Source organism: Athene noctua, chromosome 6, assembly GCF_965140245.1.
Source record: "Athene noctua chromosome 6, bAthNoc1.hap1.1, whole genome shotgun sequence".
In the NCBI taxonomy this organism is placed as follows: domain Eukaryota; kingdom Metazoa; phylum Chordata; class Aves; order Strigiformes; family Strigidae; genus Athene; species Athene noctua.
Window position 1 is genome coordinate 7,761,233 of NC_134042.1, and position 16,631 is coordinate 7,777,863.

Consider the following 16,631-nt stretch of genomic DNA (forward strand, 5'->3'; position numbering starts at 1 on the left):
TTGCCTGGGTCCAAGCAAGGCTGGACCATCTACTGGGATAAACGGCAACTGCAAGAAAGGTGAGCTCACACCTGGCTGGAAACATGCCCAGAACATGGGAAATCTGCAGTGTGTTTAGGTGTGAAAATCAAAGCTGTTGTTACTGAGCGAGTGAGAGCCACAGCTCCTTAAGGCTTGGTCTTAGGTAATTTTTCAGAGGAAAGGCACAAAGCACATTTCCTACCCAAAGCCCAGCTCCACTGCAAGTCTGACGATCTTCCTCCACAGCACAGTGCACCAGAACTTATGAAAAAAGACATCAGCAGATTTTTTTCTGACATGAAGAAATCAAAAATGTGCTTAGTTTTAGCTACATTCTTGGAAACAGCTTCATTGATTCAGATGAACTTTAAAAAAATTAGTATTATAAAACCAGCCAGAGGCAAACAACTGCTGTGGGAGCTTTTATGCCAAATCATTATGTTTTGATTAAGTTAGAAGCAACTGGAGGCAGAATTTTGGTAGGGAGTATCAGACAGTAGACACAAACAACAGTGACTCTGGTAAGACACTTCCTAACAGAGAACAAGAAAATCATGACTCTCGGAAACAGTGAAGCTCCTGGAGCACCACTAATACTCAGAAGAACTGGATGATTATGTGAAAGATGATTGCCATGAAAATCAGCCTAAATTAAAAACTATCCACAGCATCTGAGCTCATGCTCATTTTTGGTTTTGTTTCCAGTTAATGTTCTAGGATGGGATCATATTGACATGGGTGACTGCAACTGTCAGGTAAACATTAGCAAATATTTACAGGAATCATCTTTAGGAACTTGTGAAAAGGAGTATTTACCCCAGAAACATATTTCTGCTGATGATGCTCATCCAACAAAGGAAAAGACTTATCTCACGTGTCTGCCGCGTACCTACCTGCCACTCACTACCACAGATCACCTTTCAGCTGCCCACTCCTTGCACCAGTTAGCACACACACACACACAATCTGCTGACCAAAGGCGACTCGCAAACGTCATCCCAACAGCAGTCCTCGGTCCCAGACAGACCTTGAAAAATCATACCTGGTTCATAATTTCCAAATATAATGCAAGGGGCATTCATGCCCCCTGTCTCCCAAAACACTCCCTTAGGAGAGCCCGTGTTTTGGGAGGGTTCTGATCTACGTGTGGGTGTCTGTGTGCTGACACAGCCCCCAGCTCAGAAGGGCTCTGCCTAAAGAAGGCACTATCCCCACGCCAGTGCCACAACCAGAGCTTCGGTGTTTAAAAGTTGCCTTTTCTATCAGGGTGGGAAGCAGTGCGAGGCCGTTAACAGCATGTGGAAAGGGCAATTGCAGGCAGGATGGCTTAGAGAGGAGAATAAAATACAGAATCGTAAACATGGGCTGGAATGAACACATGTCGAAGGCACCAGTCTGCAAGGTATGTACTGTTTCAAAGTTTTCTAGCTGAGAGTAGGCAAGACGCCTTTTCAACTGCTCTGTCTTCCTCCACTCTTTAGAAATCAGCCTATCTGCAAAGGTCTGGAGAGAATGGAATTTGGAAAGACCAGATAAAGACTTCAGTTTCCAATGTCTGAGGACTCCCAGCATTAGTGGGGTCACTAGGCACCAGCTGGCCTCTGCATGGCAAAGCATCCCCAGCTCCCAGGGTCAGGGCGACTGCCAAGGAAGCTGCCGGGGCCACAGTGGGTTGCTTTCTCCTTCCTTCTCATCTCAGACGAGGCTTCCCACACGCTGTCTTCTCAGATTTACTACCTCACTGTACATCTGGGTCCTAATTTTGCAGACTTCACGAGAGTCAAACATGCCTGTATGGGAACGTGTGTTTTCTGCTGCAATTCTTTTTGCTTTCGGAAGATATACAGTCGGGATAATGGGGCTCCAAACTACAAAGCAACTTCAGTTATGAGGCTGTAGCTTCCAACACGTCAGGGTTTCAGAGACAAGGTTTTAGTGCTAGGGGAAGCTGTGTAACGTCTCCATCCTGAAGAAGGGGTTAGAGATCCCCTGTGCTGTGCCTGCTGGAACTGAGAGGCTTGCCTGGAATTAAGGACTCTAAGTATTTGCAGCTCATGCCCTCTGTTTTCCAAAGCAAAGATGCAGCTTCCCAAATAAGCTTAAATCCCATCGTTCTTCCCAACTGACACCTCCAGCAGCTGATGAAGCTGAGGCTTTTAAACAGGGATAGCACGATTGCTATACAGTCCAATTTGCTTCAAATGTAGTATTTAGTCCAGTATGTAGTACACACAGGACTAAATAGCTTTCCCCTGTAAAGTAACTCCTTTGTAAAATAACTCCCAGCTGAGAGGGATGGGGATGTGTGCGTATGTGTAACTTTGTCAAGAACATTATCTGACATAAACAGAAAACTGTGGTGCTCCACCTCCTGTCAGTGGATGGATCGTGACGTTCAGACGCTACAGTAAGAAGCTCTATAGATTATCACCAGGCAGGGACAGTCTAGAATCCCGTATGTCATCTCTTTATTTAATGGGTCTTGCCCCCAGGAGAAAGCTCTGTCAGAAGAGCTGGGGGCTGCAGAGCAGAGCTGCTTGCCTGGAGAGGGGTGGCCTGGCACGACGTCCCTTCATGCAGGACACGACAGGGTGAGGAGCTGGCAGGGACAGCCCTGCTGGGCCCAACCACGGTGCTACACCGCTGTCCCTGACACACTGCTGGGTGCCCCGCTTTCCCCTCCTTCTCCCTGCTCCAGGTGTACCTAGCTGGCTCTGGGGTGTGCTTTGAGCAGCCCTCAGTGCCTTCATCTGCTGCTTTCATTGTCTTGCCCACAGTCAGTACTTCTGGCATGGGGCTGAGCAAAAGGGAACTGCTTCGCTCACCACTGCCGGGCACCCCTGCAAAACCACCCAGACCAGAAGAACTCGGACCCATGGACCTGCTTCATCTCAAATATATGGGGAGGAAGAGCGTGAGAGCAACCAATTTAGCTATTTACATACTCATATCTTGTTTTCCCGTTGGGCCAGTTCAGACTGACTCTGCTCCCACTGGGATGCCACTCGAGGCTTTCAGCTGCTGCTCCCTTTCCTTTTGACTCCCTGAGAAGCAGTTCTCAGCAAAGTTCTTGGTTTTAATGAAATCTGTGGGCTAACTCATGCTATTCCCTATTTTTGCCCTGTAGGGAACCAATTTCCATCAGACTCAACATCCACAGCTGTATTCTTAGCTTTCGGGACCTTCTCAGTTCCCCTTTTAACTCCTCCTGGGCCAGGACCCACTGGCCTCTTACATGTTAACGCATGTATGTGGCCACTGCTACACACCATGGTTTATCTGCTTTGGGCTCCTAATCCCTCCATCTCCATGGGCTGTGGAATCAGCTGTGTTTCCACACAGAAGCCTCCATCAGAGAACGTGCATGTTGCCTGAGGCAATATTCACATTTGTTTTCTTCTAGAAAAATCTGAGTCGTTCCACTTGATTTTTGCAGAGTCCAGATAGGCCAGACCAGTGCTTGCCAAATGGCCCAAATTTATGAACTTCTTTCAAGGAGTGTGTCTGGCTGATGTCTGAAAAGGAGAAATGGGGTCAGACTGCACTGCCTCTGAAAGGCATTAAAATCATCAGAATAGACAAAGGGCTAGATTAGTCCTGGTCCCTTTGTGATTCTCTTGTAAAGTATCTGGGGTGTGATTCAGTTGCCCTCTCAAAGGTTTCTGGTGCTGTGCAAGACACACTGACGTCTCTCAGATGCCAACATGGGGCAGGCAGATGCCAAGGCCTTGAGGAGCAGCTCTGGGAGACCAGGCAGTGTAAATGGGAGTGCCGTGCAGTTGGCTCAATGCCTCCTCCCAGCACCAGCCAAGCTTCCCCGCTCTACCATCCATAGGATGCTGGGTACCTCCTGTTGTATTAACTAACATCCGACAAACCTGCCGAAATACTTTGGCTTCAAAGCCTCTGCCTTACTGCATGCTCTTCGTGTCTAGGTCCCCAAATATGGTGAAGAATTCATCCCTTAGAAGCTTGGTTGCTATCACAGCCTCTTGGTTCCTTTTTGGGTAAGCTTCAGGTCATTTTCTAAAGAAATCCATAGCTACCAACAAATATTGTCTGGCAGATTCCCTCTCAGGCAAAGGCCCAACAACATCAACAGCAATGAATGGCAGTAAGGTCTCCAGGAGCCACTACTCAGTAGGGTTTCTCCCCATCTTTGGGGACCCACTTTTGAAACACAACATGTGCAAGAAATGCATCACATTTCCTGTGGCAATTTTCCATCATCTGTCTGCATTTTCCTCAAAACCAGTTCTTTCTTGGCTTGACTAAAGATTTTGCGAACTCAAGATGTCCAGTGGTTTTGACATCATAACAAAACCTCAGAACCTCCTTTTTGAGTGTTTTGGGTGTAATGAGCTCTCATGAATACTCATCACCCATTGTTTTATTTCCCCATCTCCTATACAACATCTCATCTTTAAATTCCAAGCTTTCCCACCATGACCAGAGAGCTTTTGCCCTGCTACTCTGAAGAGAGACTATACTCAAAAGCAGACATAGTTGCCAAATGAGGGTTTTTTTTTTCCAACCACACCTTGTTTTGATATCAGGAACCTTTTTGAGGGACAATTTTAGCTCCTTGAACTCTGCTCTTGCAAACCTACGTCTACTGGATGAAGCAGGACCATTTTCATTCCTGCAGACTGTGAAAAAAAGGAGGAAAAAAAAAAGGATGCAATCTCAATCTTTTCTTGCTGTCCTGCTGTGGGAGGTGCCTGTCTCAAAAAAGGCATTTGAACAAGGCATTGGCAGAACTAGCCTTTGGTGACTGTGGTCTTGTGTCAGTGCTGTCCCCACCCCACAGGCATCCCCAGCTGTGTTCAACGGAAACTGCTTCAGCTCTGAAAATGCCCAGACGTTCTCCTCTGGCCACCACGGTAGCTTTTTCTTCTCACAAGGAGTACGTGGAGCTTTTGTAATCCTGGCAAGTCTGCAGCTGAGCCCCCAGCAGCAGGATGGGTGCCCTGCGAGGCCAGGCAGGCTGACAGTGCCATGCTCCCCTCCCTCGCATCAGGGAAGCATTGCCCCATCGCCCCTGGCTGGGCATTTGCTCAGGGGGTATGTTACATCTCTTCTACAGATCGCCTTGCTCTGGGTTCCATTTCAGATTGGCAACCTCGAGCCCATGACAGCCCTGTTTATAAAACATTATCAGTTCCTGTTAAAGGCTCTGCATACACCTCAGCTGTAATGCAGGGGCTGGGTGGCTGGCCGTGCAGTACCTGCTCTCATGGTCTCTCGAGTGAGGGCTGCCTTACGCAGGTGGTGGGAGACCCACGCTACAGTTTGCTATGGACTTGTGCTAACACGAAAGCCATTTTCACCTCCAGATATCCACTGGGGAAACCAAAATGAACCTAGTAAGGCACATCCCAGATATTATCTATTAATGGTAAAGCATAAGGACCCTTTGATTAATGTATTATACAGCAAAGCTCTTGCTAGCCTTTTTTTCTAACCAGAACAACAGATGAGGTCCAAGAACTGGCTACAAGCTCAAAGAGATGGCTCAGGGGCCTGCCCACAGAGGCAGACGCCGCAAACAGATTGCCCAAACCTCTTTCTTTCGCATGATCCATGTCTTTAAAAGAAAATACCTCAGGCTGAAAGCCCTGGTGCTCACTGACCGGGTCCCAACAACAGTGATGTACATGCCAAGCATTAGTTCATCTCCCACCTTGGCTATGCTGAGCATTTTCCTGAACCCCAGCAGTCCAGTCTCCCGCATGCATTTTTCCCCAGCAAGGACATTTTCCCCAGTCCCTGCCTTCCCTCATACCCATGGGGTGGCTCCATTTTGGATTGTCCCATCGTCTCCCTCTCCACCTAATTTCAATTTCAAACTGCAGCACCCGAACGAGCGTTGGCAATGCCTGTAAATCATACAGGCAATAAACCCCTCTCTTGCTGCTTGGATTCCCTCATAGCCCTCCCTCTGAAGTGGACCACTGCCAAATGGAGGCAAATAGGTTGTTTAACCAAGAAATCCAATTTTTGCCACAAAGGCCAAGGAAAAGAGAATTCCCAGTACAACCAGCCACAAAAGTACCCTTCTCAAAAGCAAGCAAATTAAAGACTACCAGGGAAGAGTACATAACATCCAGACCTGGGCACCACAAAACCTTGCTACAGCCTCAACTCTAACTTAAACCCAGCATCACCCAGCTTTGCATGTGCAGCTTCAGGTCACCCTGTTTCCTGAGCCGGGCTTGGGCCTTTCAGGAGATTTTTATGAGGCTCTGTCCTGACTAGCCATATATTTGTAACAACTCTCTCTGTGGATATTTCCCCTCCCCACCAGAGCCGCACTTAACCGAGCTGCTGCAGTCATGTTTGATGTCGTAGCCAATCTCCCATTGCTTTCTGTCTTGCACAAGTCCCTTTTTTCTAATAGCTGGAAATGGTATGAACTGGGTGGAAATACTCTCTAGCACAGGACCTTGCACCTCTATAAAGTAACCCGTTTCCCTCTCTTCCAGTAGCAGCTTTCCGACTTCTGTTCAAGGGCTGAAACGCAATATTTAATCTCCGCCATAAATCCCACAGCTTCATGGAGTGTTTCTGGCCTCCTGCACAATCTGCCTAAGTGTCTAGCAATTGGTCCATCGGCTATTTATCTTGGAAGTCCTCACTGGCATCTGGAGACGTGAGGAACCCAAAATGTCTGCAGGTCCTCTGCCAATTTAGGTGGGTCTCTTCTTCCTCTTGCCTTCTAGCATTTGGCTGCGTCCTGTCTAGCTCAGACTGATATCTGGCTCCAATCTGCTTATGAAGGTTGAGACCAAATCTTGATAAGCCAGGTTATGTCTATAACACAGTGCTTCTCAGCTCTCAGGTATGGGTCCTTGCCACAGCTGTGCTCCTGACTCCTCTCCAGGATGAGGTCTGGGCATGCACCATCCCAGGGAAGGCTGAAAAAGAACCACACAGTGCTCCAGAAGGTCTCACAGCCTCCTGAACCAGAGACCAGCACCAGCAGAGTGTAACCCTGCCCCAGTGTTTGGCCTCAGGCTCTTCTCCGTGAACTGCAGAGCAAGGCTCCGGCCAGCTCCTCTTTCCAGCCGGCCATGCGGTGGGAACAGACATGCATCAGCCTCCCATGGGCTTCTTTCTTGAGTGGCATCACTAGGGCTGGAAAAAACATGATGCTGTGGGCCTCCCCGTGCTTGCTTTACAGAGCACTCATGCTGGAAACGGCCAGTCCCACGGGTGACCCAAGCCCCGCCTGAGAGGCCCAACAGCCTGAGACCAAGTCCAAGCCCAGCAGGCTGGTACCCCAGTGAGCCTTTGGTTTCCTTTTTGAGATGGTTTTCTATTCTGTCAGAAACGTTGCTGTGGCTCAGGCCACCTATTAATTTTCAGGCTGAATAACATTTTCCTGTTTCCCCCGTTTTGTGAAATATTTTCTGGCCCCTGTCACACATGTTCCCCAGCACCTCACGGAGTCGCGGTCTTGCAGCTGGGCCTTTGGATCTCTCTGGGCAGTGTCCCAGCACAGAATCATTCTCTGATTGTTTTCAGATCCTTTCTGGGAAAATTTCTGATATTGCCCTCTCTCCCTGTGCACAGTTTACAACTCTGGGTTTTTTTAATTTGATTCTGGTGTTAATTCCTTTCACTTTCCACTGCTCCTGAGTAGGTTAGATGTCTGCAAGCACCTTTGTTATCTGATCCCTCTTGCATCAAAAGAATGAATACAGTTCCCTGTTTCCCTCTTTAGAAACTGCATCCCTACCCCGACACCAGTATTACCGCTCCCGACTGAAGCGGTCAGTCAATACCTGAAGTCCTGAGGAGGCAGCTTCCAGTACAGGGGAGGAACTGGTGAGACCTGAGGTATTTCTCTTACGCAGCAGTGCTCACACACACAGCCCTATCTCCCTAAACACAACAGCAATCAGATAGGAGTTATTTCGAGACAAGTTTCTTTTATTTCCCCCAGACAGAAGCCTGCCCCAAATGTTTGTCCTGTTTCTTCCTCAGGTTCCCCATTTCCCATCCGCTTCTCTGATGGGCCTTGACTTTCTGTTGACTCCCCCTACACTGGTTTTGTAGTGTTTTCAGACTTTTACTGAATAAAGGCGGTTGCTATCTTCATAAGCCCCGCAGATTTTTCACCCAGCCTCAGCATACAGCGTGTCTATCAGTGACTAATCCGTCTTACCTTTCAGGCTCTATCACCAGCTGAAAACCCACTTGCCTTACAGCTAATGAACACAGCTCTTGCTAATAAAGAATATATTTAGAAGTAATACTGATTCAACCATCTGCTTCCAGCAAGCGGGTTACTGCAACAGGATAAACACTTAAACCACATCTTCACAAAAAAAATTAATTTATCAGATGTAAATAGGCATTTAACTGCTGAGTTAGGCAATGCAAAGATCTTCGATCAGCACAGATAAGGAGAACCATAGCTCATGATATACCAGCTTGTCATGGCTAAATCCTGCTGGGACCTGAAGATAGCAGCTCCTAAACGTTGAGTCACAGCTCTTCTCAACAGAGAGGGAAAGAAATTGATGCTGGTGAATTCATACTTATATAGTCCATAAAATCTGTTGCAGCTCATCACCCATCCAAGATATCTCCTCTTCTTCTTGCCCTGCCTCTTCTCATTCATCTCTGCTCCTCCCTTCCTCCACCCCTCTTCTCTGTTCCTCACTGGCCCATCTCTCTTTGATGAAAAAATGGCCCTAGAATATCGTGGCAATCCCGGCTGCTCTTTCACGTCATGTCTATTTATGTGACAGTCAAAATATGAAGATAATTTGCAAGCATGAAGGAAAACACGGCCAACAGATTCACCAGTACATATAATAACATTGAATCATCTGAACTTACCCAGAAAATAAAGTAGAGGTCATTTATTTAATATACGTAGGTAGCTTTCCTCCTTTACTTATGAACTTTCATTTACAAGTTGAGGCAGCTGTGAGATGTGTAACTATGGTAAATTACTCTAACGCTTTATTCATATGGAATGTTCCCATCCATCTCTTAGTAAACGTTTCTCAAGTCACAGGGGTCCTGTATTAGCTATGTTACTGCTCAGGCTTCTCCGAACCCAAAACTATTCCTTTCCTTTTGAAAATGTATCTACATGAAGATATTAGACCTATGCTTTCCAAGCTGGTTAACAATCGAGAGGGGATATTTATTTTATTTCCAAATGTGTGGGAGGAATGCCTCAGAAACATATGACTTTTGGAGCAGGGATTTCTCAGCGTTTTCTGAAAAGCAGGAATGAACCCGTATCCTGTGTTGGCCAACGTAGGTTGCCCACGCTGATGAGTTGCTTTTTAAAGATGAGAGCATTAATGTGGATTGGCAGGTTGAGCCTATTTTATGTACTGGGAGACCTGAGCATACGAGAACACACCAATGGCTGCACTGAAGAAGGACCTGGCTGTCAGGAAACCTAAATTCAGTCCGTTCCCCCCCCCAGTCAAACCCAGGACCTCTGTTCCATGAGATTTCTGACTCCGGCAGTGGGCTCCTTCTCCGGCCCGCAGACAACCTCCTTCTGCCGGAGCCACGGCCCTGGGAAGGTCACACTGATGCCCCTGAGTGACAACAGCTTCGCCTCGCACAAGCCACTCACAGGTTCTGAGTCTCAGTTCTTCCGAACGCAAAACGGGAAGAAAAGTCTCCGACTGCCACAGGATGCGTCACGTTTTTTACCTGGGAATTGCTACGGCTACCCAAATGCCCTGAACAAGATAATAAAGCGGCTTACGGACTCCAGGGAGGGAAAGTGGCTGAAGAGCTGGGAACTAGGGCAACCGAATGGACAGGGCTGTGGCTGGAGATGTCCTTTAGTGGCAGACCTTGGCTCTGAGCCTCCCAGACACCAACTCCCTCTTACAAGGGAAACTCATCACGGCTTTGAACGCAGGGCTTGGAAAAGGAATAAATCAAGATCTGAGGGATTGAAGTCTGCACATTAGCTCCCCTTAAACCCTGAGTGCATTTAACTTGGGAGGTTAGAAACCACAGCCAAAGAAATCTCTTTTGATTCACAACTTGTTTTGAGCAGTCACCCATAAAGCAGCCAGTGAATCACTCCAGCCAGTTAGTCATGCAACCACACTGGATGTACACTCAAAAGGCTGCACAAAATAAACAGCCTGCAGCTCCAGATAACACACACACAGCTCATCTGCGCTATCTGGCATCAGCATATATTGTTAATAGGACTCCTACACCAAACCCTTAGGAAAAGGCGCACTCCGCAAGCGCCTCCAAATCTCTCTCCCCATCAGTATTTTTTTTTTCGTCTGCTTCGCGCCGTGTTGCTTTCAAAACAGTCAAGGCCAGTAAAAGTTTTAAGACTCTTTCTCTCTCTTTCCGCACCCTTCTTGTCGCTGGTAACGTCCTGCTGGGGTTACAAGCGGCGGAGGGCTAAAGCGGAGTTAATCCCCGTCACCAGCGGACAAGTCGAAAATAAACAGCTCTGGTGCGAAAAGAAATCTGCCTGCAAGGAGGGAGCGGCGGGAATACGGGGGGAGGGAGGCTCCCGGTCCTTTGACACATGAGTGTTATAAACAGCTCGGGTCAGGAATCCCAGAAAAGCCTCCAGCCAGATCTACCGTCCGAGCCCAGGGAAGCGCAAAACATTTTCGGGAAGAGATGCGCAGCCGGGGTGGGGAGGGAGGGGGAGCCCCTACCTTCGCGTCCTGCTCCCTGAGGAAAGCCCGCAGGTTTCCGCGGAGGAGATCCCGCACCTCCGAGTGCCTGTGCAAACAAGAGCCTTAGCCAAACTCCCGGCGAGAGCTCCCTCCCCTCCCTGGGAGGCTGCCGGAGCCCTTGAATGGCAGATCTGGTGGCCCTATTGTGGAAAAGAGAGGCCGATTGCCAGGGCGGCGTCAGCAGCTCGCCGGGGGCCGGCGGCCGAGCCTGACCGGGCAACCGGCCCCGCCGCACCCGGGAAGGGGCCGGCCCCGGCCCCGCCGCCCCCCGCCCTCGCTGCCGCCGCTCCCCGCCTCTCCGCCCGCGGTCCCCCCTTTCCTTCCCCCGCTCCCCCCCACGCACACTTCTCCCCCTTACATCCTCCTGCTGCCCCCCGCGGGGATCAGGGCAGCAGCATCTTCCCCCCCCCCCCCCCGCCGGGGTGCTCCCCCCGCCTGCCTCCGCGCCCGCGCTTTTATCCGCGGGGAAGGCGCCGAGCTCAGCGCTGCGGGGACGCTCCCAGAGCCCGGTGTGGGGGCACACAGACACGGGTACCCCCTTCCAGCCGGGGGAGAGAGGCAGATGCCGCCGGTGCCCGCCCCGGCGCACCGGGAGCTCCGCAAAGCCCTTGACGGGGCCCGAGCGGTCTCTCTGGGGAGAGTGGGGGGGACACACCGGCAGCGCGCTCATGTGTGCCGTGCCTGCAGTTTTACATTACGTTAGGGGGAGAAGGAAGAGGAGAAACGCATTAAAAGTGTCATTTAAAAAAAAAAAAAAAAAAAAAAAAGCTCGCAGCGAGCCCCTGATTCCGACAGCAGTTGACTTCTGCGCTTCTATTAACAACGCACTTTAGGCTGCGCATCTCGCTAAAAAAAAAAAAAAAAAAGAAAGAAAAAAAAAAAGAAAAATAAGGAAAAAAAAGAGAAAGAAATGGTCGTTATTTGCATAACCCGGCACTTAAAGAATTTCCTCTGTCAGAGAAAGCCCCTTTCCTTTCTCCTGTTTCCTCTGAGCAAACATCCCCATCACATTCGCCTTCACTCCCCAAAGGATTTTTTTTTTTTCCTTCCAGCTCGTATTTCTAGGCAGGGATACACGTACATATTTGTGTGTGTATATGGCTGTACGCGTACATATGTTTCGAGACATGTAACTTACTTCAGCTCCGCGCAGTAGAAATAGCAAGTCAGATTACTACAGCACATAAATCACCCGAAAGCTTTTCCCCCTCCTAAACCAAGATATATAACCTGTTCTGAGGGCTTTTATTTAAGATTTCTGCTTTAATTGCCGGGGCCGGTCTGCGGGATAACCCTCACCCCTATTTACGGCAGAGGAAAGGCGGCCCGGCGGCGGGGGGGGCCCCCACCGGGACACCCCGCCGCTCCCCCAGCCAGGGCCAGGCCGGCAGCCGCCGCTCCGAGGGGGCCGCCCGGTGCCCCCGGCGGCCGGGCTGGGGGCGCTTCGGCGGCTGCCGCTGGTGTCCTGCGGGCACGGAGGGCCGCGGCTCTCCCGCGCCTATATTTATCCGTACAACGCCGTGGAAAGGCTTAGATCTAGAAATAGAAGCCGAGAGCAATAGATGGCAGGCACGGGCTTTTTATAACTGGGAACGACTTGTTTATTAAAAAAGTAAAATAAAATTAAACATTAAAAAAAAAAAAAAAAAAAGGAAAGAGGGGGAGATACCCTCTCCCACCGGCTCGCGGGGTGCCCGCCGTGTCCCCGCCGCTCCTCGCTGGGATCTCCCGGAGGTTCTCCAAGCGAAGGGGGGGGAAGACGGGGGCGAGAGCCGGCTGGTAGTTTTTATCTTTTTTTCCTTTTTTTTTTTTTTTTTTTTGAGGGGGAGTACGGAGTGTTGTTTTTGACATTGAAGGACTTACGAGCACGGCCTCCCCACCACCCCAGCATCCTCCTCAACCCGGGGCAGCCAGCGTTCCCCGCCGCTCTCGTCTCTTTCTGCACAAGGCGCACGGCAGTACCGGCCCCGGGGCGGCGGCGGGGGCTCGGCGGGCGGCGGGGGGCGGCCACCGGCTCCCCGGTTTCACCTCCCGTAGTTCTCCACACCCGCCTCGCCCCCCTGCCCGTTAGCCGGCCGCTCTGCGGGGGGAGAGGAGGGCTCTCTTACCCACGCCGAGGGTATTTACCGGGCTCGGTGGTTCCCCGGTCCCTTTAGCCGGGGCACAACGCCTGAGCCCGGCGCGGTTTGGGGAGAAGGCGGCGAGGAGCGTACGGGTGCTGCGAAACCCCGATCTGGCTGTTAGGAGCGAGTCTCTCTCTTCATTCGTTAACCGTTATTATTATTATTATTATTATTATTATTATTATTATTATTATTATTATTATTGCAATTAATTATCCTGGCGGATCCATGTGTCTCTTATTACAGCCCACTGTCCCTAGCCACATCACAAGGGGCTCGCAACGAGCGCCGCGCCGGGCCGCCCGCCGCCGCCGTGAGGCTACCACTGAAGTCAAGCCCGGAGCCCCGCTTGAAAATAAATAAGGGGGGACGCCGGCGGTGTTAAGGAGGGTGACAAACTCGCGTGGGTCTACCGGGGATGGTGTTGGAATGTGTCATCACAGGCTAAAGCCGGCGCCCTGGGCTTTGCAACCTACAAAACCAAGAGAACCGGTTAGCAGGGTGGCCGGGAAGGCACCGGGGGCTCCCCGGCCCCACCGTGCCCGGCCCTCGAAGGCCTCCGCGGATGCGGAGCGGGCCTTGGCGCCGGCATGGAGTTGTCCGCTCAGGGAGAAGGGGCAGGGGAAGAGAGCGAGTGAGGGGAGAGGGTGGAAAACCCCCAGCCCGAGCCCCGGCCAGAACGAGCCGGTCCCGGGCACAGCCGCCGGGCGAGGATTTAATGCCTTTTTTTCCCGGGAAAAGGTGGGGGGGGACACCCCGAGTCTGTGGACCTGGATCCGGGGACACTTTGGCTGCACGCAGGGGGTGATGGACGGCGCCTGACCGCGGCCCGGCCCGGCGGGGTTTGGGAGATGGGCCGGGGACGGCCCCTCTGCGTCCTTTTTAAAGTCTAGAGGTGGGGGAAAGAGAAAGCAAGGAGGGCCAAGAGTACCCAAAATGACGGCGAGAGCCTCGAGATGGGCCTAACCCGGGCGCCTCCGGCCTCCCCCGTCACCACCCGTCTTAGGGGCTCCCTGGGGACCCCGGCACGGTCCCCGCCCGGCGGGGTCACCGTGGACGGGCGCATCGAGGATGGGGACACAGCCGCCCCCCTGCAGCGGCGACGCGCTGAACCCTGGCCGGGGCAGCCCCTCTTTGCCGGCACAGAGACCACCGGGAGGGAGGGAAAGAGATTCTATTTCCACTTTCTCTTCTTCGGAAGAACATTTTTTTTCCCAACTTGTTTGGTTGTTGGCTTTTTTGTTTGGGTGGTTGTTTTTGGTTTTGGGTTTGTTGTTGTTTGTTGGTTTTTTGTTTTTTTTTTTTTGGGGGGGGGGGCGCGGTTGTTGTTTTGTTTTGGGTTTGTTGTGGGGTTTTTTTTGTTTGTTTGTTTCCTAATCGCCCCGGTACAGCGGACACCTCCCGGAGAAGCCTTTTAAACCCACGCTCGGACGGGACAGGAGAAGCGCCCCCGCTCCAGGCTGCCCTGCCGAGCGCCAGCGCAAGAGAGCGTCTTAATTGCCGCTAATGACCCGCGGAGAGGATGCGAGTGGGTTATCTGCAGCCGGGCAGAAATCAATTAGGGGAGTGGCGATTAGGGGAGAAAGTGAGAGCCGGGGAAGTGGGAGAGACAGTTACAGCGGGAAGTGAGGATTTCGCTGAAATCTCCCAGAAATTCTTCCTCTGGAAGAGGGTCCCCGTAGCGCGTGTTTGGCGCAGCCCGACGGTCCGCTCCTTCTTTCTCTTTCTGTTTCTGCCCCCGCTCGCTGGGGATTTCCCTGCATTGCTCAAGAACTAACGCTTCCCGGGAGCGCATCGGCCCCGCTCGGAAATTACGATTAAAATCACCGCAAAAGCAGGACAAGGGGTGGGAAACGCCACTTCCCGCGGGCATCGCGGCCTCTAGACCCGGCTGGGGATAAAGATATTCTGGGCGGGAGCGGGGGACACACACAGGGGACACAGCGGCCCCCCCAGCCCCGCACCGCGGCGGGACGGGCGCGCTGCGCTCCGCGGCCGGCAGCGCTGGGCTCCTTGAGCCCGGGAGGATTTGCCCCCCCCTCCACATCCCCCACCCCCCCGGGAGGCCCTTTCCAGCCCCCGGCGTCTCTCTCTCTCTCTGGTTCCCCCCCCCCCCCCGGTGCTTCCCCCGCCTGACGCCAAGGACTCACCGTAACAGGAGACCTGCAAAGCTCCGTTGTGGCCGCTGCTCTCTTGCAGTTTGAGGTTGCTCTCCGGGGGGGTTTTGCAGGGGCCTCGCTGCATGTAGAGGTGCGGGGGCTGCTGCTGCTGCTGCTGCTGCGGGTATTTGTTAAAGGAGGCCGGAGCCCCGGCGGAGCCGGGAGCCTGCACGCTGCCATCCAGGGACTGACATTCCTGCTGGCTGTAGCGGCTCCGGCACTTCGTGCTGCTGTCACCAAAGCCTTGTCCTTTGCTGGCCAGGAAAGTGGGGCTGAACTTGTCACTTGCTTGAAATGCCCTAAAAGGCGAGGAGCCTTCTGTGCCCTGGGAGGCTGCGTTGTAGTAGGAATCCATGGCAGCCGGATCACAATAAGAAACACAAGTATCAGCATTCATTCCTAAAATTAAAAGGCCCGAGTGTCCTTAATGCGCTTGGAGGGGCACCAGGAACCTCTCTTTCTCTCTCCCTCTCGCATACACACACACTCACAGCTGGGCCAGGGAGCTCTAAGAGGATTCAGATGTTCTTGAAAGCTGACCAGATCTCCAAACCCCCTTAAGATCTCGCAAAGTAAAAGGGGTCTTTTTCTTTCCCTCCCTCCCTCTCTCTCTCTCTCACACACACACAGTTGCCCTCCGTCTCTCCCTCCGAACTATCTACACTCTAAAGAGGTTCTTCTCCGCACTTTCCCCCCCACACATAGGGGAAACAAAAAAAAAAAAAAAAAAAAAAGAGAGAGAGACCTCTCCCCCAATTAATATGTAGATGATGACAGTGGAGGGGAGGGGGCCCAGGAAGGGGTGTGTGTATGTGTATGGGGGTGTGTGGAAGCAGAAGGGGGTGGAGGTCATAGCTTTTGCGTTAAAAAAGAAGAAGAAGAAGAAGAAGAAGAAGAAGAAAAAAACCCAACCTAACCACCACAAAAGTTTTTATGATTAAAAAAATAGAAAATCAAGTAGACGGCACCGAAGGGATGGATGTGGGATCCGCGCAGGCGGAAGCACCGCGGACGATTTAACGGTCGTGACACGCTCGGTTGGCCCCGGCCCCTCTCCGCTGCTCACTGCCCCCAACTGCGGGGACCCCCCCCTCCGCGCCCCCTCCTCTGTATTAAAGGCAATACGGATTTCCCCCGCAGCTATATGCCTTTAAGCCCCCCCTCCCCCGTTAACCCCTTCGGGGCCGGCAGCTCTGCCAGCGCTGCCCCGAGCCGTTTGCCTCCCCTGGCACGGCGGGTCCGCGGTCGCCCATGGCCAGGCGAACTCCCCGCACGTTTCTGATCGACGTTCTTTATTTACCTCTACAAACGTGCTCCCTCCAGGTGTAAAACCACTGGATCAAAAGCGGGAGGGCAGCAGGGACGGATTTTAACAGCGTCGCCGAGCACAGAAAATTGGCCCCGGCTTCTGGGACTGTCAGAGGTGAACTTGCAAAGGGACAGAGGGTGGCAGGAGCCCTTTTTGGTTGGAGGGGTCAATTGCAACTCAAAAAGGGCTTAAAAATAAATCAATACTCACCTTCCGTCGTCCCCCCCCCCTCCCGCCATTCAACCTGATTCCCCTCCTCCCCTGGTTAACTCCTGCTACCCCTTACACTCACTCTTACCCGGCCTTCCTCCCATCCCCACAT

At 51.9% G+C, this 16,631-nt stretch overlaps 1 protein-coding gene across 1 annotated transcript in view; it reads right to left on the bottom strand.

Moving 5' to 3' along the window:
• ALX4 (ALX homeobox 4) overlaps positions 1 to 15,397 on the bottom strand; it is a 39,181-nt gene extending 23,784 nt beyond the window's left edge. The window contains exon 1 of the mRNA XM_074909228.1: positions 14,992 to 15,397. Coding sequence (XP_074765329.1) covers positions 14,992 to 15,397 — 406 coding nt within the window. The remainder of the gene's footprint in view (positions 1 to 14,991) is intronic.
• Positions 15,398 to 16,631: the final 1,234 nt, after the last annotated feature.